The 26,175-nt window shown below is 45.3% G+C and overlaps 3 protein-coding genes across 5 annotated transcripts in view; 1 reads left to right on the top strand and 2 right to left on the bottom strand.

Moving 5' to 3' along the window:
• Positions 1–21,854, bottom strand: part of Wake (ankyrin repeat and fibronectin type III domain containing protein wide awake) — a 161,979-nt gene extending 140,125 nt beyond the window's left edge. For 2 of the 3 annotated variants that reach the window (XM_078178143.1, XM_078178145.1), the window contains exon 1: positions 21,748–21,854. In XM_078178143.1, the coding sequence (XP_078034269.1) occupies positions 21,748–21,768 (21 nt within the window). In that variant the 5' untranslated portion in view covers positions 21,769–21,854. Of the gene's footprint in view, positions 1–18,519; positions 18,874–21,747 lie in introns of those variants that run through there. The other variant, XM_078178144.1, reaches the window with a different exon arrangement.
• A 1,791-nt stretch (positions 21,855–23,645) lies between these two features.
• Positions 23,646–24,591, top strand: Maf-s (MAF bZIP transcription factor K). Its single transcript, XM_078178158.1, has 2 exons — positions 23,646–23,798; positions 24,031–24,591. Exons 1-2 carry the CDS (start codon positions 23,772–23,774, stop codon positions 24,394–24,396), a joined length of 393 nt encoding a protein of 130 aa, XP_078034284.1. The 5' UTR covers positions 23,646–23,771; the 3' UTR covers positions 24,397–24,591.
• Positions 24,592–24,618: 27 nt separating this feature from the next.
• Mt2 (tRNA (cytosine(38)-C(5))-methyltransferase) lies at positions 24,619–26,011 on the bottom strand. The gene is made up of 2 exons (XM_078178157.1): positions 25,871–26,011; positions 24,619–25,747 (listed from the first exon to the last, which is right to left on the bottom strand). Exons 1-2 carry the CDS (start codon positions 25,923–25,925, stop codon positions 24,726–24,728), a joined length of 1,077 nt encoding a protein of 358 aa, XP_078034283.1. The 5' UTR covers positions 25,926–26,011; the 3' UTR covers positions 24,619–24,725.
• Between the last annotated feature and the right edge of the window lie 164 nt (positions 26,012–26,175).

Raw genomic sequence — 26,175 nt, 5'->3', positions numbered from 1 at the left:
GCAAACGGATTGCGAGTTTCCGGACGAAATCTCATCGAGATTTCCGACTTCCTTTAATGCGCTTCGCGAGTCGAGAATTATTTAAATCTTGCTGCTTCCGTGACTCTCGGCACTCGGGAAATTTGTCCAATAACCTACCAATCTATTGTAGAGCGATATTTAGCGTTCAATTGCGCCGAGATGCTTCCGTAATATTTCGTCGAGTCGTACTTCATATCCGCTAATTATTTTCCCGGTTGTTGGACCGAAGTAACCAGACAAACCGCGAACGATGTTTGTCTTGCTTGAGCCGGCGTAGCCGACGCTCAATTCGAGGAACTCTCTAGGAATCGTAGGGTCGAGCAGCATCGTCTCAGTGCCCTCGGCGAGCGAAAGGGGTGAGAGAGAGAGTGGACGTCCAGGAGTTGGTCAACATTCGTCATAGTGACGTCGCCGTTGGCTGCCGACTCTGGATCCGAAGATTAAGGGTGAGTGACTGGTGCAAACAGAGGCTGATTTACGAGGGGGCCCGCCTTGCCCAGGTTCCCGTCTTGGTGGCCGGCCATTTCGCGAGCAAACAATTAGTGGGATGGACAGGCCGAGTCGTCGAACGGATATCGATGATCGAAACTCCGGCACCGAATTTTCGCGATTTCGTACGACCTGGTCGTGCCGTGGAACCGTAAGCTATTCCGAAGCTTTTTAAACGGAAACGAGCCCCTCGCAGGATCCGTTTGTCTGAAATATGATTCTGGACTGCAGGCGATGGCGAATAGAGAAAGGGAGAGAGAGAGAGAGAGAGAGAGAGAGACAGAGAGACGGAGAAACCATAACGCGTGCGTTCGGTAAACCGGCGAGGATTAGAGACGGATTTACGGGGAGGATCAGCGACGGAATGGAAACAGGGAATTCCACGTGAGCCCGACGGATCCAGAGATTGGTCTGCACCCGGCTCTGTCAGATCGGGAAACTAGCATGATCGTTTCTACAACTGAAACTCCGCCGAGGATTAATAAACTTTCGATCCGCCGCGAAACATGACCGGCGATCGAGCAAACATCGAACGATAATTGACGGTTTAAGGGGGCAATTCCCAATCGGAGGTACGAGAAAAATCGATCGTTCCTTTTTATCGCTGCTTCTTAAGGTACGACCTTTCCAGATGATACGGTTAACATTTTACGGCCGAGCCAACAGAAATGGCAAAGCTATAATCGCTTTACGACACCGATGCTGCGACGGTCGAAACCCGCGGCTGGAAATACGCTCCTCGAATACTATTTCCCAAACAGAGGTTGCCCGGCTCGCCCGATAATGAGCAAAATCTCGTTGAAATTTTGCGCGCACGTGGAAACGGATCATCCCTCATTCGCCGTTTCAAAATCATGCAAATATCGCGGGTGCAGTCTCCTCTTATCCGTCGATAAAGCACGGCGGAATCGATAATTCTCCTTTGCATCGCTGCCATTTCGCCGGGACGCTGTCTTTCTCGTGTCGGCGCAAACAACGCGCAGGTTGGACTATCGATTAATTTTTCCCTGAAAAATTGTAGTCCCAGCCGCGATCGAAGACAGTCGAATACCCTCGTCGATGCTCGACGAGACTGAAAATTGAACTACGGTACGCAAAAACGTCGAAACGGATTCACAAAGAATTCTGAATTTTTCCGCGCTGTTTTTTAAAGCGAGAAATCGCCGCGGTCGCCTTTTAATCCAGGCGATATCTAAATCGGCATCGATAATTGCGACGAGCGGAGGACCCGCGGTAGGCTGTAACCGGGGGCCGCTCGTCGATTAGGGGAGATCGACACGGGCCTCTAATTCCTTAAATAATCAAATTGTTGCGCGGTAAACCGTTTAATCGGCGGCGAATCATTCGGGGAATTTCGCGTGCTGCTGCTCTCGGTGCCCGACACCGAGGGATTCTGCCGCGCGTCCACGGACGCCGTGGACCGCGGAAACTATTCAGGACGAGTTTCGCCGGCAACCATATCGAGCCTCGAAATTATCGGAATCCCTCCGCCAGGACAGGGAACTCGGCTCGGAGGAACCGGTATATACGGGCGGGCGACATTCCGCGCAGGTTCGCGAACGTCGACTTATTCCGAGAGATATTCGATCGGTCCTCTGGCTGTGGGGAGGAGGAGGAGGGGAGGGGGAGGGGGGAGGGTTCAATGGGAACCAGCGACGCGACGTGGACAGAAATAAAAGAGGAGTCTCTCGTACGATGGAAACGAAAATATCAGGACCGCCGCCTCTCGCCCGTGATACGGATACCAATTAAATTATGGGACCGACGAGCAACCATCCCCCACTCCCCCCACCCCGTTACCGTCGAGTTTTCAGAAAGAGATTGAAACGAATTGAACAGGTTTCGAGCGCGAGGCGGATTAGCAGATTGAAAAGAAAATTGTCGATTTCTGGGAACAATCGAGTTTCTGACGTGGCTCTTACGTAGCATCCGTCTATTTCGAAGGGGTTAAGAAAAGAAGAAACAGAAATTTTCCGACTATATTCGGCTCGTGTTACAGCTCGAAGAGTCCACGTTAATGAAACAAATAATTAGGAATTCGATTTAAAAATTCGAAAATTCCTGACCTCGAACTCCGAGAAAACAATAGCTCGATTTTTAAGACCAACTTCGAATTAATTTCAAGTTATTACCCAGTGAGACTTTTTTAAGATAACGTAGCTTAAATTAAAGCTGAAAGTGTCTGCTTTAAGACAGGCTTACTTAGATTTGAAAGAAATTACGAAATCGTTTCAAAAAATAATAAAATCCCGACCGCTGACGAAGAGAAAAATGACCGAATCGAGAAGGGGAACTTCGAATCGATTTTAAGTTGTATTATCGTGGATAATTTTGAACTTCGGGGAATCGAAATTGAAACTCGAAGCCTCTGCTTTACGCTATTTCCTAAAACTGTAACGCGTAAATTTCGAATTTCGATAGAGCAAGAAACGAACAAGATGGATGAACCACGGTCGTCGAACTTCTCTCTCGAGCAACCTCTATTCCCGTTCCCGATCGGTTCAATAAAGATTTCAGCTTTAGAACGCAGCCAGACTACGTCGATGCTGCAAACCGCCAGTTAAATTCGCTCCGGCCAACCGTACGGAAATAGATTCGCAATATTTCCAGTTAAGCACCTCGGACGGGTTCGTTAATAAGAGTTTCGATCGGCACAGATCGAACCCTCCGACCGAATCGCACGCTAATTAGTTATTAATCAGTCCGCAGTCGCTGTAACGACGTCGCGAACGCGCGCACGACCCGTATACACACCCTTCATCTATAATTCAAAGCTGATAATGGAAGCGATACGTCTCAATAAGCTCCGCGCTGTCAAACAGCGACCTCAAGGATCCCGGAGCGCGAGGTGATTTCCCTTTATCCGAAATTTAAGGGACCTTAATCGCGTCTGGATCGCGCTCATTAATTGCCCCCCCCCTCCCCACCCCCTCGCGAAAACAACTTACCCGATATTGCGCTGTTAACAACTCCGGGCGATTAATCTGCAAGACAAATTTATGAAGCCTTCGAGAAACCCTCGATTTACTGCTATTACCGGAGGCAGGATTTTTATTTCGGCCGTGAAAACAAGTAAGTAGCCGTGGAACGCGACTTGAACGATTAATAATCCTAAAGATGGAAGTTTCTCATGGAGTTTCCGAAGAAGTGGCTCAATCGTGTCGAAAACGATCGAACAACGGAATAAATTCTCGAAAGAATTTCTGCAGCAAAAATATTCGAATACCGCCGGAGTAGAAGCAAATAAACGCGGACAAAAGCAATCGCCCAATTACGAAATCGTGTTCACTCGAACACATCATTTACATGGTAACTATCAGAATTTACAGAATTTACACGTTCGCCGGTGAACGATGCGACGAGCGCGACGAGTTCGACAGGTCCTTCAAAAGTGATTTATAAAACGCTCCAACGAATCAATGTCTTGTCCAACGCCGATAGACGGGGAGGGGACGCGTCAGAGGGAGGAAGAGAGGCGAGAGAGAGATTACGCGGGCCGACGACCAATAAATTTGAATGGACGATGTCCGCGCGGCATGGAAAAATATTGCCCGTTTTAGAATGCAATATTTCTCGGCCCGGGGTGCATGAAAAAGCACACGGGGGTTTTCGGTAGTCGAGGCCGCGCAGTTCATCGCATAAATTTCACGGTGAAACAGACGAGAAAACTTTCCCTCGTTCCTTGGAACGTCGGCGGCCGCGTTGACGCAGCTGTTCGCCGACGAAACGCAACCTCTCGTCGAACGAAAATCCGTCTACGCGCGTGTTAGAGAACGCGTCCGGATAGAGAGAGAGAGAGAGAGAGAGAGAGAGAGAGAGAGAGAGGGAGAGAGAGAGCAGTCTGCAGCTGGCGAGCAATCTCAGAAATTTCACTTTTCGCGCTGCTCGCCTCGGCCTGCCACCCCATGGCCATTAACATTCCGCGAATCAAAAGTGCACACGCGGTCTGCCGGCGAGTGCACCGCACTCGCGGCGACTGCAACACGACTCTGACGCGCGGGAAAAACACGCGGCGCGGATTAAACGCAGCTGTCGATGCCGCGGAGTTGCAGAACCGCCTAGCCACCCATCGCGATGCCCGTTAATTCGCCCGAGGAACCTCTCGAGTTTACGTCCGACGCACTCGATCCGGCGAAATTTATTCGTTTTCGGTCGCCGCCCGCACCGCAGCGGCGCGATGCGCTCTATTCTCGTATTCATTAACGCCTAGAACCACGCCGCCGCGGACTGCGACCGAATTACCAACCCGTCGCCGTAATTGTTTTTCTGCATTTTACAAGAGAGAGAATTATTATTAAATGACCCACTTGCTCGCGCGATAATTAAGAACGTGTCGGAAGTCAACGAATCTGCTCTGTAATTTTTTCAAATTACGTAGTTCGTTCGAAAAAGAATTTGCGGAATTCATTTATACGGGAGCGCTACAATTACAGCGATGTTTCAACGAGCCTTTGTTATTTTTTTAAAATGACAGCATCGCTGCTCTCTCTCTCTCTCTCTCTTCTGAAACATTCATATATTCGTACACGAATGAAAAATGCATCGAGTTCCAGCGAACGCGATGAATACTTGATATTATCAGGGAAATTATCGTCCGAGTGTCTACGCTTATTCATATTTTTATCAAAAAACAGCGAGGCTGCGGGGAATTGACGGTGCCCGCAATAAATACTGCGAAACAATGGACGCTGAAAGTTCGACGAGCGTTCAACGAAACAAGGAACAACTTGATAATTGCCGGACAGCGAAGAGCTTCGATAAATCGAGAATTTTACCGAACTTCAACAAAGCTTTTACTTTAGAATGGCTCCGATAAAATCCTCGGCTGCGGGAGAAACATTTTGATAGGGACGTTTTCCAGACGACGGAACCGGCGAGTTTGCTTAGCCGGCTAAAACGCTGAAAAACATCAATAGAGATTTCATAAAAAACACGGTTATTTTCCGGCTGAAAATGTCGCACAATATTTCGATGTGCAGACATCTATAGCACGCTTTTGAACCACCGAAGCTCGATACAGTGATATTTCTCTCCTACGAAATATTGTAGAGTCTCTAACATAGCAGCGACACTGTTTCTCGAACGCCTAATTTCGAGGAATATTTCAAGAAAATCTGTAACCGTCTGATATTTACGCCGCGGTTAATAAATTTCAGCTTCGGACTTGAATAGAGATTCGCGGCGGACGGGATTAATTTCGGCGCTAATCGTCGAGGCGGCCGGCTAAATAGCGTCAGTGTAATTGCAAGAAAACACTGAATGGAGGGCCCGGACGCGGAGAGAGAGAGCATCCACGGATCGTTAAGCCCCGAAGAACAGGCCACATTTTCCAACGCGACAGTAGAGCCCGGGCGCAACGAGCATGAATAAATTACGAGAGGGAAGTTTCGAGACCGGCCATCCGTCTACGGCTGAAAAAATATCCACGTTTGTTTAAGAACTTTCCGGTATCTCTTGAATGAGACCCGTTAGCTCCTCCCTGGCCGTCGCAATAATTTATTAACGTCGCGGGAGAGCGCCCCTTCGTCACAAAAGTTTAGCGAACGCGGGCCGGCCCGGTGTTTTTTGCGTCGCCGTGAACCGAAAGATGTTTCTAATTTCGACGGAGGAGGGGGGGGGGGGGGGGCGTTAAATTCGTACGACGACTCTCGGGATTTCCAATTGGGAAACCGGCGAGGCGAATTGCATCGGCTAAATGCTCCGAACTATTTTTGGTCGGCGCGTAAACTTTTATGAATCGATGCAGTCTATGGCGGCGCGCGAAATTGATTTCGATTTCATCGGTGAGAAGGAGCTTTGTTGGGCACAGTGCGTCGGCGAAGGGAAATTATACTTGTAATTTACATTGGCAGAGCCGTGGTAAATGATACGAATTTTCCTTGAACGACCACCAGAATACATTTACCAAAATACCAATTGGATTTTATTGCACGTAATGCAAGTTTCTATGCTGAGAAAAAATATTGATGTCTATTTCATCCGCGCTTTATACTTCGATGATCAAATACTGCGGAGTAATGGTGTTTTATTTCAGCTCGAAGAAAGCTAGCAGCATCAATACTTGCGATATTACGTACAAGGATTAATCGTCTTTCGAGGGAGTTTTATGATTTGATGGCCGGCGAGGTCCAAAGTGGGTCGATTTGACCCGTTGCTGGATCTGCTGTTAAGCGACGGATGCGAGAATGAAACAGCGATGAAATTGATGTATGTAGGAAATTTCCTGGGTCGAAAATAGGGCAGACCCGTTTTCTCCCGGCGAAATTTTTCACCGTGCTTTAAAAGTCAGCGAAACGAGCCAATAATAAGGGAGCAAACATTTCACGGGGAACAAGATCTTTTTCTCTCGGGAACGAGTGAAGCAGTTGAAGAAAGAAGAACGGTTTACCATTTCCCAGTAGTAAAAGTCAACGCATGAAGGCGGACAGCTGGCTTTGCGAGCGGACGTCATCAATAATTTCGCGTCCCCGAAAATGAACCGATTCACCCGCGGACCTCATCTTTTATTTACAAGGCCGCGGTTATCTCTTATCAGAACGGTGAACGAGTACAAAGGGTGGCAGGACAAACGGGCACGCGCGTTCTTGGGCTCTGGATCGAAGCCAGTACATGCGAGCCCTATCAAAAAGCTTCGAACGTACCTCGGAAACCTCTGCTAGCTTTTTCCGAAAAAGCTCTAAAATTTTCGTCCACGACGACGAAAATACGTTCAAGAAAAACTCGACTAATTGGAGAACTTTGGAAATAGTCGATTTATACATTTTCTAAATATGCAATGAAAAAAAGTGAATCTCCTGGTTAACAGGTGAAAGTTTTTCGTTCGGTACCTTCGCCTTGAAAACGAAGTTGGCTGCCTTGTAAAAATATCTAAAGTCGCGAGAAGTTACCAGGCAGGTTTCTGGAGCCTCGGTTCGTAATTAAAACTGGTTGCAAACAGAATGAACTCGGTATGTCTGAAGAAAAGTTCACTTCGGGCAAATAATTGGCGATCGATCATGGCTCGTTATTAAAATTTTTCCTTCCACTTTGAAAAACGTCTAAAGTTTTGAAAAGTTACCAGCCACGGCTCCTGTATCTCCATGTTCGTAATTAAAAATTGTTGCAAGCAAAATGCAGTCGGTGTTTTCAACTAAACAATGCGTGCTGAGTAAATTGCATACGGTAGACCGCCGTAGAATATTAGAATAATTATTGTTAAACTACTCGAGTGCTTTCCGGGTGATGTTCAAAGCGCGACGTGATCTCGACAACTCCGTAGCCCGGTGGCGTTAATTTTGCAGTCCGCTTCTAGGCATTGATGCGAAAAGTTTCGCCGCGCGCGTCCACGAAAATTAACGAGTCCGGGACGCGAAGAATTAGCCTGATAATTTTCCAGCTAGCCCGTGTGTCGTTGCTTTGACGTGTGTCGGTTGCGAACGGTTCGCGGTAAACACCTGCTAGCCGTTACGGGACGAGTCTCATCAGTTTGTTAAAAGGTATTCCGTGGTCGGAACAGCGGCGACATTAACATAATAGTGAAAACATTGAATCGAACGAGCGGGGGATATCGAGGAAAACCCGGCCGGATGCACGGAAACCTTTATCGAATCGAAATTGTTAATTCACCTGGGGAAACGTTCGCATGGGTCGGAATTAGAATGCGGCAGCGATCTCGCGGCAGCGTTTTCATAGATCGCGAAATTGCGCTCGAATCTATTCGGCGCGGAGAGTCGCCGCCGGCGTATCAGACGTTTATTTGAAATGCAAAGTATGATCGGAGTATCGTGCAGCTGTCCGCCGCATGAAACATCGCTTGGGAAAACTGCGAGCGCGGACTATCACGACCTCTCTGGATGGGAACGATTCCGAACGGCGTCCGCTTTATTACGACAGTCGAACCGCAGAGTTTCTAAGCTAACCCAGTTCGAGCAAGAATTTCGCGTTGATTGGCCCGTGGCGATCATTCGAATTTAGCATGCTCCACTTCGCTTCGTGCTCCGAACGCGAATCATCCACCGAAGACAAACAGCGGAACATCGTCGGTTTTTGTCAACTTTCCCGCCGCGACTCCGCGTAGGAACGAAGCTTCGAATTTTGGCACGACGTGACGCGCTCCGGCTCCATTCGATGATAAAAACCGAACTCCCGTTCCCGAGCACATTAATTCTATGGATTTTACAGAATGACGGCTAACCGTGTTAAAAATTTCCATAAATTTCCCTTGACGCTGATCCGTCGAATAAAAGGCTGGAAAAGGCTCTCGCTCGAAGTACCGCTGTTTATCAAAGGGGCAAAAAGGGAATTCTCACACTCTGTAATATATTACTGCCTCAATGAACGAGGACAACTAATTGTTGTTAAATCCACCGTCACTAATTTGCAGCATAACTGCAGTCAATAAAATTGTATAAAATTACCGAGAACTGCTGCAGTTCGTGAAAAAGAGAGATTCCTGTCTCTGCCTCACACTCTCTCTTTCTCTCTCTCCCTCTCTCTCTCTCTCTCTCTCTATTTCGACGAAATTAATTTTCCAACTCTGCTTTACAAAGAGACAGAGGCACAAAATTTTTATTAGACTGGTTGTCGTCGATTTGTAAAATAACTGCAGCCAATAAAACCGTGGAAGAACAAGCTGCAGGTTTATTAAATTCAGAAAAGTCAACCTGTATTTTATTAAATTGTAAAAAGTCAACCCGTGTTTTATGGAACTGTAAACAGTCAACTGAAAATTCTTCTCTTATTGCCGGCAATTTTAATCGTTCGACTTTCTATTTTATGAAACGATAGCAAACGCAGCGGGAAAATTTGATTAACATGGTCGTCTATTCGGAGAAATGTGACTGCGGTCAATGAAACTGTAAAAAATTATCGCCACTGTAAATACCAAGAAGCGAAATGGAATTCTCACTTTGGACGATCCCGATTCCACGAATCACTTGTTTGACGAACTTTTCTCGTTTCAAAGCTCGCATTCGACAATTACCCGGTTAAATTAATGATATGCTAAAACTATAAACGGCTGTTTATTAAATATCCTATATAATCCAAACGTTTCCCGGAAAATTCTGCTGATACCAGAACGAAGCATTAAAAATGCATTTCCTCGGTGCGCGTGTGCATCTTGAAGCGGAGAGCAGCCCGGTTTCCAGCAGCTCGCAGTATTCTATGAAAGGGTTCTCGCTACGAAATTTCGCGAGCCCGCAAAAGTGTGCACGTTTCAAAAGCGAAAAAGAAACAAATAAGTAATCGGGAGCAGAAACGCGGACGATAACGAACAAGATAAACCCCCCTTTCTAAACATCGCCAGCCGTCAAAGGCATTTCGGGGGGCCATTCAGCTGGCCCTAGGAATAGAGGGCGGGCGAGCCGGTCCGCTTTACCCCGGCAGGATCCCCGGGTGTTTCCGAAATACAAGCCGGCCGAGAATCGAAGCTGAACCGGGTCGAGGGCGATTGAATGAAAATTGATTGCACCGTGGACAGCCATCCGTATCAATGTGGATACCGGAAAACCTGGCCGAGACGATCTGGATCGGTCGGGGGCAGGTTAACACACGCCCAACTTGCCCCGGCGGGCACTCGAAGAGCCCCTGAATCAGCATCTGAACCAAAATCGTCGACGAGGCCGTACGAAAGGGTACGTAAATCCAGGAAATCTCAAATGGAAAAAGCGAAAGGGAGCACGTGCCGCTTTCACGCCCACACGCGTACGGAAAAATTTTTCGCACGTGTTACAAGGACGATAATCCAGTGGAACGGCCGAGGAGCCGAAGAGAGCGAGACGCGATTCTCAAAGAGGCGAGGAAATGAATTTTTTTCCGGGAACGCCGGCAATGCTATCTATATTTTATCAGTCGTGCCTGATCAAGCGAACCTTTTCCCATCCTTCTGTATGAATTTAATCGAATTCTGTCAGGCAGTCTATTCGCAAAGAATTTTGAAAGTCAGCAGAAGATCCTCTATAGAAGTCAGAAATTTTGAAAAGAGTCGACAACTGATCGAGTCTCGTTTTAAATATAACAGTCGAATACCTGCCGGCTATTCCCAACGCCCAAGTATCAAGTTACGTAATCGAGCAATTTATTGAAACCAATTTTCGAAGTCTGCAAAAGTTTAATAAATATGATAAAATTGATATGGAAATATTCCTGGCAATCTGATAGCCCGGCGCGAGCCCAAAATTTAAATCAACTAGAAAGAGAATTTAATTTGACGCACCGAAGCTTGCGCGAGCGAACAAAAATTCGCGTCGAGAGATCAGCGGGGTGTACATCGAACAGTCGAATTTAATTAGCTGGTAACCCTCGATTTTGTTTTTCGTCGGGCTTTAAAACCTTCTAAATGCATCGCGCAACCGTATGGAACAGAGGCGGCTCCAGGGGAGGGGGGAGAGAAATACCGCCGTAAAAGCCACGGGAATTGGTCCAGCATTTTGCTAGGTGAAAATGGGCGGACAGCAGCGGCACTGTCTCTGCTCTTCTAATTTTTGTGAGACGACCGCCGATAGAGGGACGGAGGCGGAATTTCCTGGCGACCGGCCAAATAAAGGGGGATGATGTTCTTTGTTTGATGTATCGCTAGTGGCCGCACGGATTTTTCAATGGGATCCCCTGGGGGTGGCAACTCCCAAGATAGACGTGCTCGCTTCGACTGGCAAATGAATTTCGGCCGGGGATCGAGTGGAGAGCAAACGGCGACCGATGATTTGTGTTGCTCGATTTACGTCACGAGCCGCTTGACGCGATAAACCCGACCACCGTGAGCGTATACCGAGGGTCGGGTTGCTCTCTTTCCAGAAAACGTGAAATGTTATTCTTTCGTCGAACACCGGCCCGCGAGCGCACCGAACTATTTCGGTATTTATGGACAACACGATTTGCGAACGAGAAACATTGCGATCGGTCGATTGATCGATGGACGCCTTGGTAATCGTTCTAAGAACAATCGATCCACTTGATTAACTCAGGCCTTTAGAATCGGACGTTCGAAGACTGTTTCTCTTATTCATTTTTGTAATAAATAAAATCCATGGTACCAGTCAAGATACAAGAAATTACGCGGAGCATTTGACAAGCCGTTTGATTTCACGCTGACGAGTGGACATTAAAAAATGCACAGCTCGTGACAGGAGAAACAAAGCTCTGCCTAGAGTGCCAGGCTTCGCGGTGATGATACAACGGGCCGTATTTCTCCATAATTGAAAATCGCAGGGGAATAAGGGCCGATTGGTCGGACAGACAACCCGGAACGAAACTCGCTACTTTATTATTCAACGAACTGCGCCCCTATCGCCATTGCCTGACCCTGCTCCACTCTTTCGTCGCTGCGAGGCCACTTCCGGTTAGGTAGCGGCTAGCAAACTTTGCTGATCGATCGGCAAACCAGTCGCACGATTTCCTAATTACTCGATCAGCTATTCTTTCGACGAATTGGCTCGTACGTTGTCCTAAGTTGCTCGTTCCGAAGTGGGGCAACTTTTCTAATTGAATTTACACGATCGTCCGCGTTCTGAGAATCCGCGACTGAATTTCCACAATGATCTCTGGTCTGGTCACAAATCACAGATTCCAGAAAGACTTGAATCAAAGTACCACCCAGTAGAAGGTCACAACTTCCACGATCGAACTTCAACCAGTTATCACACACTTCGCGAACTTTCTAATCCAACGAACGGCGTGGCAAAAAAAATAAATAGCAACTTTTCGGATTGAATTTGCACAGCGACCCACGATCGTAACCACAAGTCACGGATTTCAGAGAGATGCCGAAACGAAGAATGTTGAAACGAAGAAGTGCCCACTTCGCCCCTAATTCGCAGACATTCGCCAGGCAAAAGATAATCTAGAAGGAGTGGAAACGTTCGGCTCTGTTATCGCAGGGGCGGGGTACGCTCCGGCAAAGTCAGCGGGACCAAAATTGTCAGCGTCGCGCGGGTTGCTCGTGTCAGGCTTCAATTAATCGCCGCGGCGCGCTGGATCCCAAGCCTTTAATCGAGGTCCGCTTTGCATTATTCTCCTCGCGAAGGGAAACGTTCACCCTCCACGGTCGTTCCTCGTCAAATCGCTGACTCCTTCTCCTCCCCATTTTTCTGGTCTCGTACCTCACCCCTGTTCGCTCCCGATCAAATTTCCCTGGCCGTTCGCTCGAGATTTTCAAGCGTTGCGTCGTCGATCGATCGCGGCGCCGCAATTATTCCGACGCGGAACACCGAGAAGTCGCTGCTCTCTCTCTCTCTCTCTTCCTCTTTCTCTCTCTTTCTCTATAACGTCTCGTTTTGAGCACGAATTAGGAGGATGCTATCGGAGATCTCGCGGGGAACGTTACGGCCGCGAGATCGAACATCTCCGGGGACAAGGACGCGGCAGACCGATAAATTGCGAGCAATCGTTGCAAGAATCTCTGCCTTGGACCCGGGGATCATTACTTCTACGGGGAAAGATTGCCAACGAACTTGTATCGCGGAGCCGCAACTCAATTTCGAGAGATCCAGAGATCCAGCGTCGCGATTTTCCAGCAATTCTACGCCGGCGGACGGAAATGATCGAGAAACATCCGCTCCCCGGCGTTTAAGCTTTGCTTTCTCAAGCGTTGCCGAGCTTCGGGGGCTCATTTGACGAAACAGTGAACCTTTAGCCTTTGCAGCAGCTATAAACTTTGCGCAAGTTCCTGTTCCCACAGCCAAATTTATGGAAAGTCGGTCTACTTTGTTGCTTTAACTCATTTGTATCGTTGGCTTTCCGAGCCGAAGCAACCACGCCAAGAGGAACGTGAGAACCGAACATTTGGGTCCTTTTCATATTACGCTGCGCCTTTATTTCGTTTCTAAATCGTATTAATCAGTCGAAGATAATACGACAGTCTTTGTAATTTCTCAAATGTTTTCATTGCAGCGCATTTGATCCACGGACTTCTATCGTAAGCGCCATAAAAGCCTCAGTTCAGCCATTCCGAAAGAAAAGGAGACGATTTATGCGACGCAGAGCTTTATGCGGTGTCCGCTTCGAACGATGCTGTGCGAAACAATCGATGATAAGGTCGTTACGTTCCATTCTTCGTCGCGATGCAAATCAGTTGATGAATTCAACGTTGAATGGTAGACGGTAAATGAATAATCGCAGTCTGTCCACGACGACGAAGTGGGCGGAATTGCCGCGAAAGTCAAGATGAAATTGACACACCGAAAATGATTTAGTAGCCGACCGAGCAGGCGGTCGTTATTCGAGGGTCCCTTTATCGCGTCCGTGCCTCTTTGAACCCGGAGACGGTATATCGATGAAAATTTGCATGGCGGGGTCTCGCGTGCACGAAAAGCGAAATTCCACGGAAAAACCGGAACCTTGCTTGATCCTTTTGGCCGCGGCGTTGCCTCGTTATCGTGCCGGTAATAGAAGAAACAATTAAAACCGAGGCGTGGAACTCGGCCAGGCTAAACGATGCTCACCGGTGAATTTCATAATATACGAAACGAAACTCCGTGTGTGTGTGTGTGTGCGTGTGTGCGCGCGCGGATTCGTGGCATCGGCTGAGAGAGATCGACCGCGAAGATAGGCGGAATGGTTCGAATTACACGCACACTGTTCCATACTTCACATCTTGCCTGATAACGGCCTGATACGTTTCCCCGTCGACTAATAATCGTTACCCTTGATCAAGCCGGCGATATTGTCGTGAAATAAACGCCGGTAATTTCAATAAAATGAATTTATTCGATCGGGGGGGGAAAACACGAGCGGCCACGCAGGCAGCCGTGCTCTCGCGGATTCCGAGATATCGGGGGGCAATTCGTAAACACAAACGTACGGCGAACAACATTCCCCGTCGGCTCGCGTGGGCGAGCCCGATTGATTAACAATGAGCAATCGAGCCCACGCGATCCGTCGATCGTCGAATCACTCTTGCCGATGATTCTTCCGTCGTGCCAGCGATAGAGACCGCGATCGTTACAGTAATTTCCCAGATAACGAAGAGGTACGATCGAAGAGAGGAAGAATCGTTCGCGGGTTACGCCGGCACTCGAGTGAATCACTGTCCTTAATTACGACGCCATAGTTAGTTTCGTGTGCACACGGCCGGCTCGCGGCCCGATCCCTCGTCGAACCAGCGCCCCAATTCCACGGAGAATTTGCATTCCGGTCAATTTTTCGCGCGCGAAGAAACCACGGCGAGGCCCGAGGAAACGAGGACGAACGATTTCAAGGACTCCCCGCTGGTTAGGAACGCGATCCGCCGCCAATAAGATCGACGTTCCAAAACAAAACTCTCGACTCTCCGTGCCAATAACTTCTGCAACAGCGACGATTACCATCGGCATTCCTCGGTCTTAATTTGCAACAATGCGCTCTAATGTTCGTCGTCCCGCGCGAACTTGCACGGTTTAATTTTCCTGCGCTTCGGTTCGAGGTTTACTGCGAAGTGCATGCCATCGTTTACTATCCTGACTGGATTCACAAACAGCCTCCGGCTGGTGCTTGCTCTTGAGTAGTACTAGTCTGCTTTCGACGTGGCGAACCGATCCAAGGACAGCGAATTTCGAAACGTTCGTGCAACCGGCTGGAATAAAATCGTATCTGCCATTGCGAGTTCAATCTACACCGCGATTTAATCGTCTTTCGGGAGAAGACGCTTCGCTTGTCTCTTCAAACACCGTTCCCTGTATCTCTCTTCGAAGCTTCGACGCAGCAAAGACGATGTAATAATAGAAATTGCAACGAAGACACAGAGCTCCGTCGCAGCTATCGCGCTGGCGTTCGATAAAAGTGCTCGATGGCGAAACACCTTTCGCGATGGAATTCGAGCTTTTCAAGAGAAAGAGGCGGAACCTGAAAGAGCACATTGTCCTTAATTTTTCACTTGTTTCTCCGCGAAGATTCGCTCGACTGACCAAAGCCTCTCGGCACGTTAAAGACGGCGCGATAATAAGAATCTCGTCGGAGCCACTGGTCAAAGAGAAGCTCGAAGGAGCAATTCGTCGAATCCTGTTGCCAGGACACTCGAAACATGCCGACGAATCACGGGGACACTTTAGAAATCGGACGATAGGTGCACTCGCGACGGTACACAACAGAATTTCAATTTGCCGATCCCGAACAGGCCGCGAAAGTGGTCTTCGACTCTACGAGTGCAAGAGCGAAGCGATCCTGTTGTAGTTGGGCCTTGTCTAGGAATATCTTAAAGATATTCGTCACTCGATTACACGCGTTATTTTTGGATCGTTATGGCAGCGGCGAGCGTTGCGGTTTCCTCCTGAACCGTTGCCGCCGAGCGATAAAAGCTGGCGGTACGAGAGCTGGCAGTAAAATTGAAATAAAGAAGGACTGCGTTCAATTGCTGTGATCAATGTGCTGTCGTCGAAAAAAACGGATCTCGTGAAAGACCGAGAGGGAAATCAGTCGTCTAAGGGAGGCGGACGATTTTCCGAATTAAGGAGATTTGCGCAATTACCGAAGAGATACGGTTCGATTGAAAGGGAGTCGCGGGGACCGAGAAACAGTCGCGTGAAGCTTAAACGAAACCGATAAGAGTCGTTGTCGAAGCGATTCCTCGAAAGGAATGCATTAAAAAGATCTCGAGAACGCTCAGCGCGGACCGAAACGGCAGTCGTTTTCCACGGCCGAGGGAAATCTCGAACGAAATGCATTCGATTACACGGTGAAGACCGACTCGAGTACTAACTAATAAATATCGGTAATATTGCAATCGAAAAAATCCTTCAACGTTGTCTGTGCTAACTTCTTCGAATTCGTATTTGTTGAGCAAGAACGAGGCGGCTCGGAGTAGCCTAATTTTTATAGAAAAATGAGCATACTGGGAGACAATTATTGCTACGAGATATCCAATCATTTACCGCCAGGAATTGGAAGCCGACCAGATGGAAACGGAGAGACTAGGATTTAACGGGAGAAGCTCGGTAAATTGCGAAAAATGACCGCGGTCGTGAGGATAAGGATAGTTGCAACGATAAGCATCGAGACGCGACTCGACAAATCGACGAGGCAGTGGAACAAAGACAGAGAAAGTAAAAGGGCTTCAGGGCTGGTTCTGATTTATCGCGCGCGACGGCAATCGAAGGCGTGCGTTGCCTCATTTTTAATACCGCAATGGGAAACGTATAACGACTGAATAATGCATGAAATTCTTGAGCCTGAGCCCTCTAGTTCTTGTAATTCCTAGCGATACGATTCCAGGAGGAACCGACGAAACGAGCGAACATCTCGGGAAAGTGTGAACACTACGGACGAAATTTCCGGATGAAAGGGGCAGAAGTTTTTTAGCGTGAAAATAAGGAACCATTTGGAAGAGAATGGGGAAAATCGCGGATTATTGAATGTCCGTGGAAGTCTGAGGAACTTGATGTAATTACGGGCTCTTTAGAAGGTAGCACACGATGAACGATCTCCTTGAAGTGTACTCTTTCGCCTCATTATCGGTAGATTTTCATCGATACCGTCTCCCCCCTTTAGCGACGCTGTCAGAGGAGAGAGGATGAACGGGAAAATCTACCCGGAAATCCACCGGCAGATAAAACGCGGAAACTTCCGAGCGACGGCCGAAGGACTTCCTCGCCGATGAACACCGGATAAACAAGGATTTATAGTATCAAAGAAGATTCGTCGGGTGTCTTCCTGCATCGGTTAAACAAACGCATCGTCCGGATCGTGCAGGTACCCTCGGCTGGAAGATATTCTATCGGACGAGCCATCTGCGAGCTTACTTCCGCTAGACAACTTAACTTCCGCAGTTCACGATAATGAAATTTCTTCGTGGACGGTGGATAAGCTTAAGCTCAATGAAACTAGAGCGTATGGGGAGAGAAATCCTTCACGGAATTAGAAGATAGAAGTCGCCCGCCAGTCAAACAACAATTGAAATTCCAACACGGAACGGTTCTATCTGGAAATTATTCGATGTCTGACCAGGAACGGATCCATTCTACTTAAGGGAGAGAGAAAAAGAGAGAGAGAGAGAGCACGAAAGAATTCGTATTGCAATGAAAACCAATTTGAATTCCAAAGCGGTGGGCAAAGCTGAAAAATTCTAGGCGTAGACTCGACGTCTGGCTAGACACTGGTATATACTACTAGACGAAAGGAATTTAAGAATAAATGTATAGCAAAGGATAATTCAAATTACAAGAGGAAACACGTACTTAAATTTTAAACACTCCGTGTCTGACCAACTATGAATGCGTTCTACTTAATGTAGCAATATCGTTGGAGAATCAATGCCTGACTTGGTATTGATGTATACTACTTAGCCAGACAATTCTCATCGTATAAATAATTCAAATTCCAAGAAGGAACAGCCTAAATCCGAGCGCAGAACATTCCATTCTAGAGTTACATACACAGATCCGATGTCTAACTGAGTAACGATGCATGCTACATAAATGAATATTATATATAATAAATACCAAATGTTCTTTTTAAGTGTTTAAAAGACCAGTTTCACGTCTGGCCAAATACCGATCATACTACTTAACTGGAGATATAAAACCCTTTCAATATATATATACTATAAATACTACAACTATGTATTATTTATGAAATAATATAATGTCTGTCACAGTTACTATCAAACTGAAAGCACTTAGTGTCTGGACCAGTACTGGATGGTACAACTCAACTGAACGCACAGAAGACCCAAAATAATATATAGAATCAACATAAATTTCGTCACAATTAATATAAAATTTAGAACACTCGATGCCCGGCCAAATATTGGCACATACTACTTAACGTGATGCAGCTTCTCTCTGATAGAGCGACCATTTCAAAGAGGGACTAGAAAAAGCGACCATCTTGTTCACACCAACCACAATGCTGATAACGATTTCGACCGATCGGATCACGAAGAAGCAAAGACAACTTTCTACATTAATAACCCAATGTGTCCAGCGGTGTTTCTAGACTCTTTTCGGATCAACTGGATCCCCGGGCCGCGACTCGGAGCTGCGTGGGCGGAATGATTCCGCGCGTGGATCTCGCGAGTCCGGCCGAGCGAATTTAGTCCCGCGGCTGGTTTTCGATACAGACCATCAGTGTCGTCCGCGTGACAGACCGCAGCTGGTGTGCATGTTCCTTCGGGTTGGCCGCGCTTAAGTTAAGTGTCCTCCGATCCTCGGTCCCACGAAGAGATCGCGGTCGATAACGGAAGAAGATCGCGGCGAGAAGAGAGAGGCGTGTCGAAGAACCTCGATCGAACGATTCAGGCGATCGGTGTGCTGCGGTTTCCGTCCGCTCTCCCTCTCTGTCTCACTATATCTTTCTCGGAATTTTAATTAATCCTTTTTCGCGTTGACAAAAGGGGACGACGTATACGTCGCGTGTCGGTAATCAAAAGGCGTCTTTCTCGCGCGTACCGCGTGTCTGCGATGCGCGCGTCGCGATGCTCGGCCACCGACTGTCAGCTGCGTCGCGACGGGACGTCGGCGCGACGACCGAACAACGCCGAGGACGTCCGAGGGCGGCGAAACGACGCCCGGCGTCGGCCAGGAGGAACAAGGAGAGCGCCTCGACGCCCGGCTCGAACGCGGCTACGAGAACTTCTGCGGCTACCCGCGAATTAAGCTCGCCGTTGCGATTCTTGCAGACGCGAAATCCGCTAAGAGAATCAAGAGAGACACTATTGCAATATAACGAACTAACACGAACCGTGTTCTAATGATGATGCCAGGGTCGGATCCTGGAGTTCGCACCCAAAAACGTTTCACTTACACTTTTTCAACCACTGGGCAACAACAATTGCATTTCATTCATGCACAACTTGAAGAACACAGTAACAGCAGATGCATGGTTGAAGAACACGTTTTTCGATTTGTATACAGAAACTCGGAATTTAAAAGAAGCTATTACCAAAGCCGCTATAAAACCTGAATATCTAACAACATCGGCAAGATATTCCATTCAGACAAGCTAGTTATTCGAGCCCATAAATTTTCCAACGTGTTCCAGCCTAAGTCCTTAGGATAAGAGCCGATCGCTGGATTTACGACATCCTCGAAGAGTTCAGGTTAGATAGGGCCAATTCTAGAGGTCGTAGATGCCGATCCGGGGCTCTATCGCGAGAAGCTTCCACGAATACGAGATCGGGTTTAATCCACGAGAACAATTGCAGCTAGTCGACCAGAGATCCGATACTGGATCGTGGCGATAAAGGTTGCGGAAACTGGACGATTCGAGGACGCAGTTGCGAAAATTGTGACCCGTCGAGGGACACTTCGCGTCGCACAATGGGGCTAATTTAGCGTGGTGAACTGAGACGCATTTGTCGAAGCGCCGCGCCGGTGCCGTTGCGGCGCGGTCTCTTCTCTGATCTACCTTACCGATATACTAAAGAGTTGAGCGGCAAAAAGGATTTCGAGAACAAAGAATCAAGTTTAACAGAACTAAGTCAAATTGAAAGATCGCGAGATATCCGCGTTCGCTAATGAACTCCGCATCGCCTCGAATCAACTGTTGCGCGAAGGTGCGTGACGCAATTTTAATTTAGATCACAATCGAACAATAGCTCGGATTATATATTCATTATCTCGCGGGGACAGGTTTATTCACCGCGCTGGTACGGTCTAGCGGTTTGCTCGTGCGAGATCGAATCCGTAAACCATAAAAATCAACGATTCCCGCGGCTACCGACCGGTCAACGAGAGCAACCTATCGCTATACTGAATCGGACTGGTCCGGAGCTCCGGAAATAGCTTATCTATTCGCTCGAATCCCATCGGCCCCGAACATGTTTGATGTCAACCGGCAAACACGACCGGCTTACGCCAATGGGTATTACAGTTGTGTCGATAGCATTTCGTAGAAATCGCGGTAGCTTTGTTAAATGCGATCACGATCGTGATTGCAATTAAACTCGTTCAAAACCGGACCACGGGAACTTCTTCGGGGACAGCAGGAATTCTGTACCACCACAAATTTCACGGACTCTTACAATTAGAAGAAGCTGCCTGATCGTGTTTCGCCTAACCAAGCTAACCGGGAAGACTCCAAACTAGTTCCTCGAAACCCGATACCGTCGTATGGTACTCTGATAGTGCTGAACGATACTACATTGTTATGCTTCTCTTCTTAACATAGAGTCGGAGTTCATTAGAACATGGAACAAAGTTGATAGAATATAAAAATGATTCTATCGTTCTAAGCATCATACGTCGATTCTAGTTTGTTCTGTTCATCACTGATTCCTCATGGTATCTAACAAAATAATCACATATTAATTTGCAGAAAAAATGCAACAACGGAGACTGATCTTTAATGGATATCTTCTGAATGATTATACCTGAACCTGCCATCTAGTAGTACATTTCCGTTACTGTCCTTTGCGTCCGTCAGTGAAGACGCGTCGCCAAATCCATTATCCTGGCATTATTCCCAATATTCCCCAGAGGAAATCGGGTCTCCTACGGAAGCTGATAATGAAAGCATTCACGGGCAGTGAATCAATCGTCGCGGTCGCGGACCATTTGGAAAACGAATCCCCGAAATACCTGGACAGGGCTCTGCAGCCGCATTGCGACAAATCGCCGGAATTTCTCACGGACGGATTAAATTACCGCGAGATGCACACACGTCTTAGAGCCGAATCGAAAGAAATAAGAGCTCCATTATTATTCTATGCCACGGGGCAATTAGGGACAGGGCCAATCAACGGTAATTAAGACACGCGTCTCGAAGAGCCGGCGATTCCATGCTCGATGAAATTGTCCGATCGTGTCTGGGAGAACGTTAGGCGCGTTGCACTGGTGTACACGGGCTTAATTATTACCGATTTGCAGGGTCTCGAACTACAAATGAGCCAATTACTCGAAGGGAGAGCGTTTAATTCAAAGGGTCTAACAGGATCGCCTAGCCGAACGGGTAAATAAATTATCGTGGCCGGCTTGGGTCGATTATTAACGATCGAACAGGATAACGAGCCTGTTCGCGAAGAATTCAAGTTACTGTGAAATGCAATCAAAACGAATTACAAATTAATTTGAATTGATCCCGCGTCGCCTTCAATTTGCACAGTTTGTACAACGTGGCAAATTAGTGTCAGCTACCGTGTACCTCTACTGGCTCGCAATTGATCGAATAATTAAAAGAAGGGTCGTGCATCGATTAACAAAAACTTCGGTGGAGTAATTACAACCTGCCACCGAATCGTGATCGTCGGTTGGAACTTCGCAAATATACATCAGACATTCCGCAAATGTGTAGTGAGTCCATATGATTTATGAATTATTTGTAAGACGAAGCGAAACACATGAAAGTACGTACTACTTGCGTTGTTGGAAACATCACATTTTACGGTATTTTTCCCAGGAAAACATCTTCCTCCTATCTCGCTGTTCCCGACAATACCACCGCCGGACTGGCTGCAATCATCCACCTCCGTTCTTGTCATTTTCTCAGCTAGTGAATTACCGCTCGGAGATAATAGCCGCTCCTGGGATCTAGAACGGAAAAACAAGATGGTAAACATTAACGCGACACCGATACCTTTCTTCCGTCTGACAGCGAATAATCAAGTGCTCTACCTTCTAAGAACAAGATAGATGAATTTTCAACAAAGACGTTTATAAATACCACTAGCACTAATCAAACAAGCCTGATATAATCTTTTACTCAGAGAGACGAATTAAATCGCCCTTAAGCTTCCATCTCTCTATTTTATTTAACACAGCTTCATTTTTCGCATTACTTTATTTATTTTCTTTCTGGGTCATCTAATCTCCTTAGACTTACACTATCATGAAAATCATGAGTGATTTTGAGAATTACTTTTATCCGTAAGAAGATCACTCAAGTCAATGGGATAAAATACGCTTTGAATTCGCAAAATTGCTTGACGGGGGATTAAATAACGAAAACAGATGGAATTGTATACGTATCTTTTCAAAGTTACCGATATTTTTTAAACCGGCTGATCGCACATTCGATAAGCTGATCGATTTTATATTGTACTAAAAAATATATTGCACAACTTTCAAGAGGAGAACCAAATGTTAATTCCCCTGCAGAAGTGAATGATTTCCAAAAACAAATAAATATCCCGACCCCGGCAGAATTAAAAGTAAACAATATTTGCATGATTATATTGCAACATTCCCATGCAAGCGCACGGCAATCGTTTTGCACATCGATCTCTTCCGGTTCTGCATCACGCGATAATATCCATACACCCTGCGATTTCTTTGTTTATTTTTAATTATAAGCGCGTAAAGTTTGCTGATCCAGAGCTCGCATTGTTTGTTCGACAATAGCTGCACGCGATATTATTCCTTTCCGATGCAATTTATTTAATTGCACGACGTGAAGACATTGCAATTATACAAATTACCATCGCTGTAGAGCATTGTAGGATTTTAAGTAAAGAATAATTACCTGAAATGCGAAAAAATTGCATGGTGAATAATGGGGAACGAGAGGAAAGTCATCTTGGATCCTGTGAAATTTGAATTCCGAGACTCGGAAATCCGGCGCAGTTTCAGAAACTGTAACCGAACAAGCAAACGTTTTTTCTAAAAGTGAATTATATTGCTTTCTTCGATGCAATACCTGTTTTCTACCATGGTTGACGTTAATTAACTATTAAAATATGTAAATTATATGGGAGACGTTGAAGTGACACAATCACAATGAAGTTCATCCAAACACTACTGCAGCGCCATCTAGTTTGATCGAAAACTAAAGCACTGAATGGTATTTCGTTACAATTCACACTCAGTTGCACTACGACACTATTGTTCCGTTTTACTTTAACTCCTTTTTTACTTGGGAATATGTAGATACACTGGAATTTTATCATATATTATATTATATATATTATATACATACTAATATCTTATTTGTAAACCAAATCTTGGAAGTCATTACGCGCGTTAAACAAAAGATTCATCATAAGCCAATAAGCGAGAAACTCAGAACATGGCCCTCTATGAAGTGATGTTTGAATTAAAACCTAGAGATACCGTCCTTACGTAAACCGAAGTGTCTATGATTCAAATATTTAATTAAATTATTCGATATTTAATGTATAATGAACTATAAAATAGAGGTATTCGATAATTCCTATTCTTATAGATTACAAAATTGATTCGTACAAAACCATTATGTAAGGAATATATTTATGTTTTTAGAAAAGTTCCTATGGTATCACAAGGCGAATGGCGAATTGACCTGCAAGAGAGTATACGATGACTAAGCAAATTTTTCCTGAAAGCGTAAAAGCTAGAGGAAAATCGAAGCCTCGGTGGCTGCTCGACGTTGGAACCTGAGAAATTTCGTCGTTTTGGAAGCTTATGGATGGAAAGCGTTCTATAAAAATGGTATGTTGCAATACCATCGCATACGTTATCCTTTCCTATGTTATCTTTCCGCGTTACGTATCTTTTCCAAGTACTAAACTATGACACGCAAAAAGTTAAACTTAGATCAATTCCCTTTTTCACATTTTTCCATAAGCGTTATTTTCTTCTTGATAAAGTTTCTTTCTATTAATAGTACCAGCAATATTTATATAACCATGTAAATTAAGGCAATCTCCATTTATCTGTACAGGATCCCCTTTCACCTGGCCCCTGTTTAGACATTAGCGACGATGAACTGGTTACTATATCAGTCAGAGATTTGAATAGGCAACTCAAATTACGTGGTCTTTCAAGAGAGGAAATAGTACGTATGAAACAACGTAGACGTACATTAAAGAATAGAGGATATGCAGCCAGCTGCCGCATTAAGAGAATTGAACAGAAGGATGAGCTAGAGTCAGAGAAGTCACAGGAATACCGGGATATGGAAACTATGCAAGATGACAATAATCGCATGAGAGAAGAGATAGAGTCCTGGCACTCAAAATATCAAGCATTGAAGAAATTTGCAGCAGAGAAGAAAATACACATTCCACCAGAATTGGAGACTATTTAAAATAGCTCACAGTGCTTGATTTACTGGGAAGTAACAAAAGTATTGGATAATTAATAATCCTACATGAAAGTTACATGATGTTAAAGTTACATCTCAAAGCAGTTGAACTGCAGACAAATATTATAGTGCATTAATTATGAACTGATTTAAGATGCTGAAAAGCTATAACTAATATGTAAAATCATATTTATATGTAGGAATAGTTTTATTTGTATTAAAAATCGAATGTTTTTACATAGAATATGTAATTGAATATCATTTTATTACCAGTATTTTCAATAAATACTGATTTCGTTTTATAAAAAAATATTGTACTTTTTACTATAGATTTACACAAATTGTTTTTCACTATGTAATAAGAATATTAATCTGCTAACCACATATACATTAATTGAGTTACCTAATAGTCTGTATTTCTGTTTTCTTGTAATGTGACCAGGAAATGTAAAATCTTCTGGGAAGCACATTAGTCTGCAAATTTCTCTGGGTGTAAAATATCTTAGCTTCAACTTTTCTAGGATTTCTACTGCTTCTAACGATTCGCGGCCGCATTTATCTGCTGCTAAATACGCCTCTTTAATTACTTCTTCTGAGTATGGACAATACACAGATCCTGTACCTTCTGCATAATGGCCATAAGCTTTTGTAAAACAACAGGAGCCATTACTTTCAGAGGTTCTTAAATCTAATACCCAAGCTCTCTTTTGTAGTAATTTGCTTGGTACCAGGTACTGTACGTCCTCAACATTTTCTAAAATATTATGTAACACATAACAATTTTTATTGTCTTCTGCTTCTCGTGTACATCTTTCTCCCAAGAATTTATGCTTTCCCCTTGGCAAAGCTCTTAAAACATCCTGAGGTAATTTAAAATTTAATGTAGTATTATCAAAACAAAATTTTAGATTCTTTTTCTTGGCTAACAAATAATATCTGTGTCTACTATTTGGAATACCAAGCCGACAAGGACTCAAAATCAGTTCTCTGTAATGAAACTCAAAATTATTCAAACATTTTAGTACTGCATCTCTCATTTCAGACTTCTCAAACCCCTTTACATTCTCTAGCAAAATATATTTCAATGTCTTTATTCTAGGTATTAGTTCTAGCACATAGAATAATGAAGAAGATCTATTATCAGATACATCTTTTTGGAGGCCTACCCTTGTATATGGTTGACAAGGTGGACTCATTAATATAGTGTCTATATGTAAATCATTTACTTCCTCTGCAGTAATTGACTGAATATTGCGATTCATAAGGCAAACATGTGGAAAATTGTGTTTATATACATCATTTGCAACAGTATTTATATCAATCGCTGCAACGCAGTCTCCATTAACACCACTTTCTGAAAATACAAATGATTATTTCGCCTTTACTTACATCTAATGGGGAAATCACGTTGGCTAATGTAGGTTAGGTGTATCTAAACAATATGTGTATCTGAGCAGGTAATAACAGAGTATCTCACCTTGAAATGCGTAATGCATTCCCCCAATACCGCTATATAATTCTAGCACTCTCATGATTAATGAATCATTTGAAATCTCGTAATTATAGACATTCTGGCATGTATGTTGTTAATTACCAGTAAATTCATCTGCTCTAGTATTGATATGTTTTCGACGTTCTTTCGCAACTTTCTTTCATACGTATCAGTAAGTAGAATTTAAATCAACATTGATTCGCAAAAAGGAACGTACACTTTGATTCATATTTAACGCACTTTCGTATAAGAAATCTATAGAAATAATAACGGCAACTGACAAAGAAGTA

Source organism: Augochlora pura, chromosome 4, assembly GCF_028453695.1.
Source record: "Augochlora pura isolate Apur16 chromosome 4, APUR_v2.2.1, whole genome shotgun sequence".
Taxonomy (NCBI): domain Eukaryota; kingdom Metazoa; phylum Arthropoda; class Insecta; order Hymenoptera; family Halictidae; genus Augochlora; species Augochlora pura.
Note: the sequence above shows the minus strand (reverse complement) of the source record. Positions and strands in the feature narration are given on the sequence as shown.

Coding starts and splice junctions, on each gene's coding strand:
- Mt2 (XM_078178157.1), bottom strand. CDS start 25,925: ATGAGAGTGCTAGAATTATATAGCGGTATTGGGGGAATGCATTACGCA. Junction 25,748..25,870: donor AATGCATTACGCATTTCAAG/GTGAGATACTCT, acceptor TTGTATTTTCAG/AAAGTGGTGTTAATGGAGAC.
- Maf-s (XM_078178158.1), top strand. CDS start 23,772: ATGGATGGAAAGCGTTCTATAAAAATG. Junction 23,799..24,030: donor GAAAGCGTTCTATAAAAATG/GTATGTTGCAAT, acceptor TTATCTGTACAG/GATCCCCTTTCACCTGGCCC.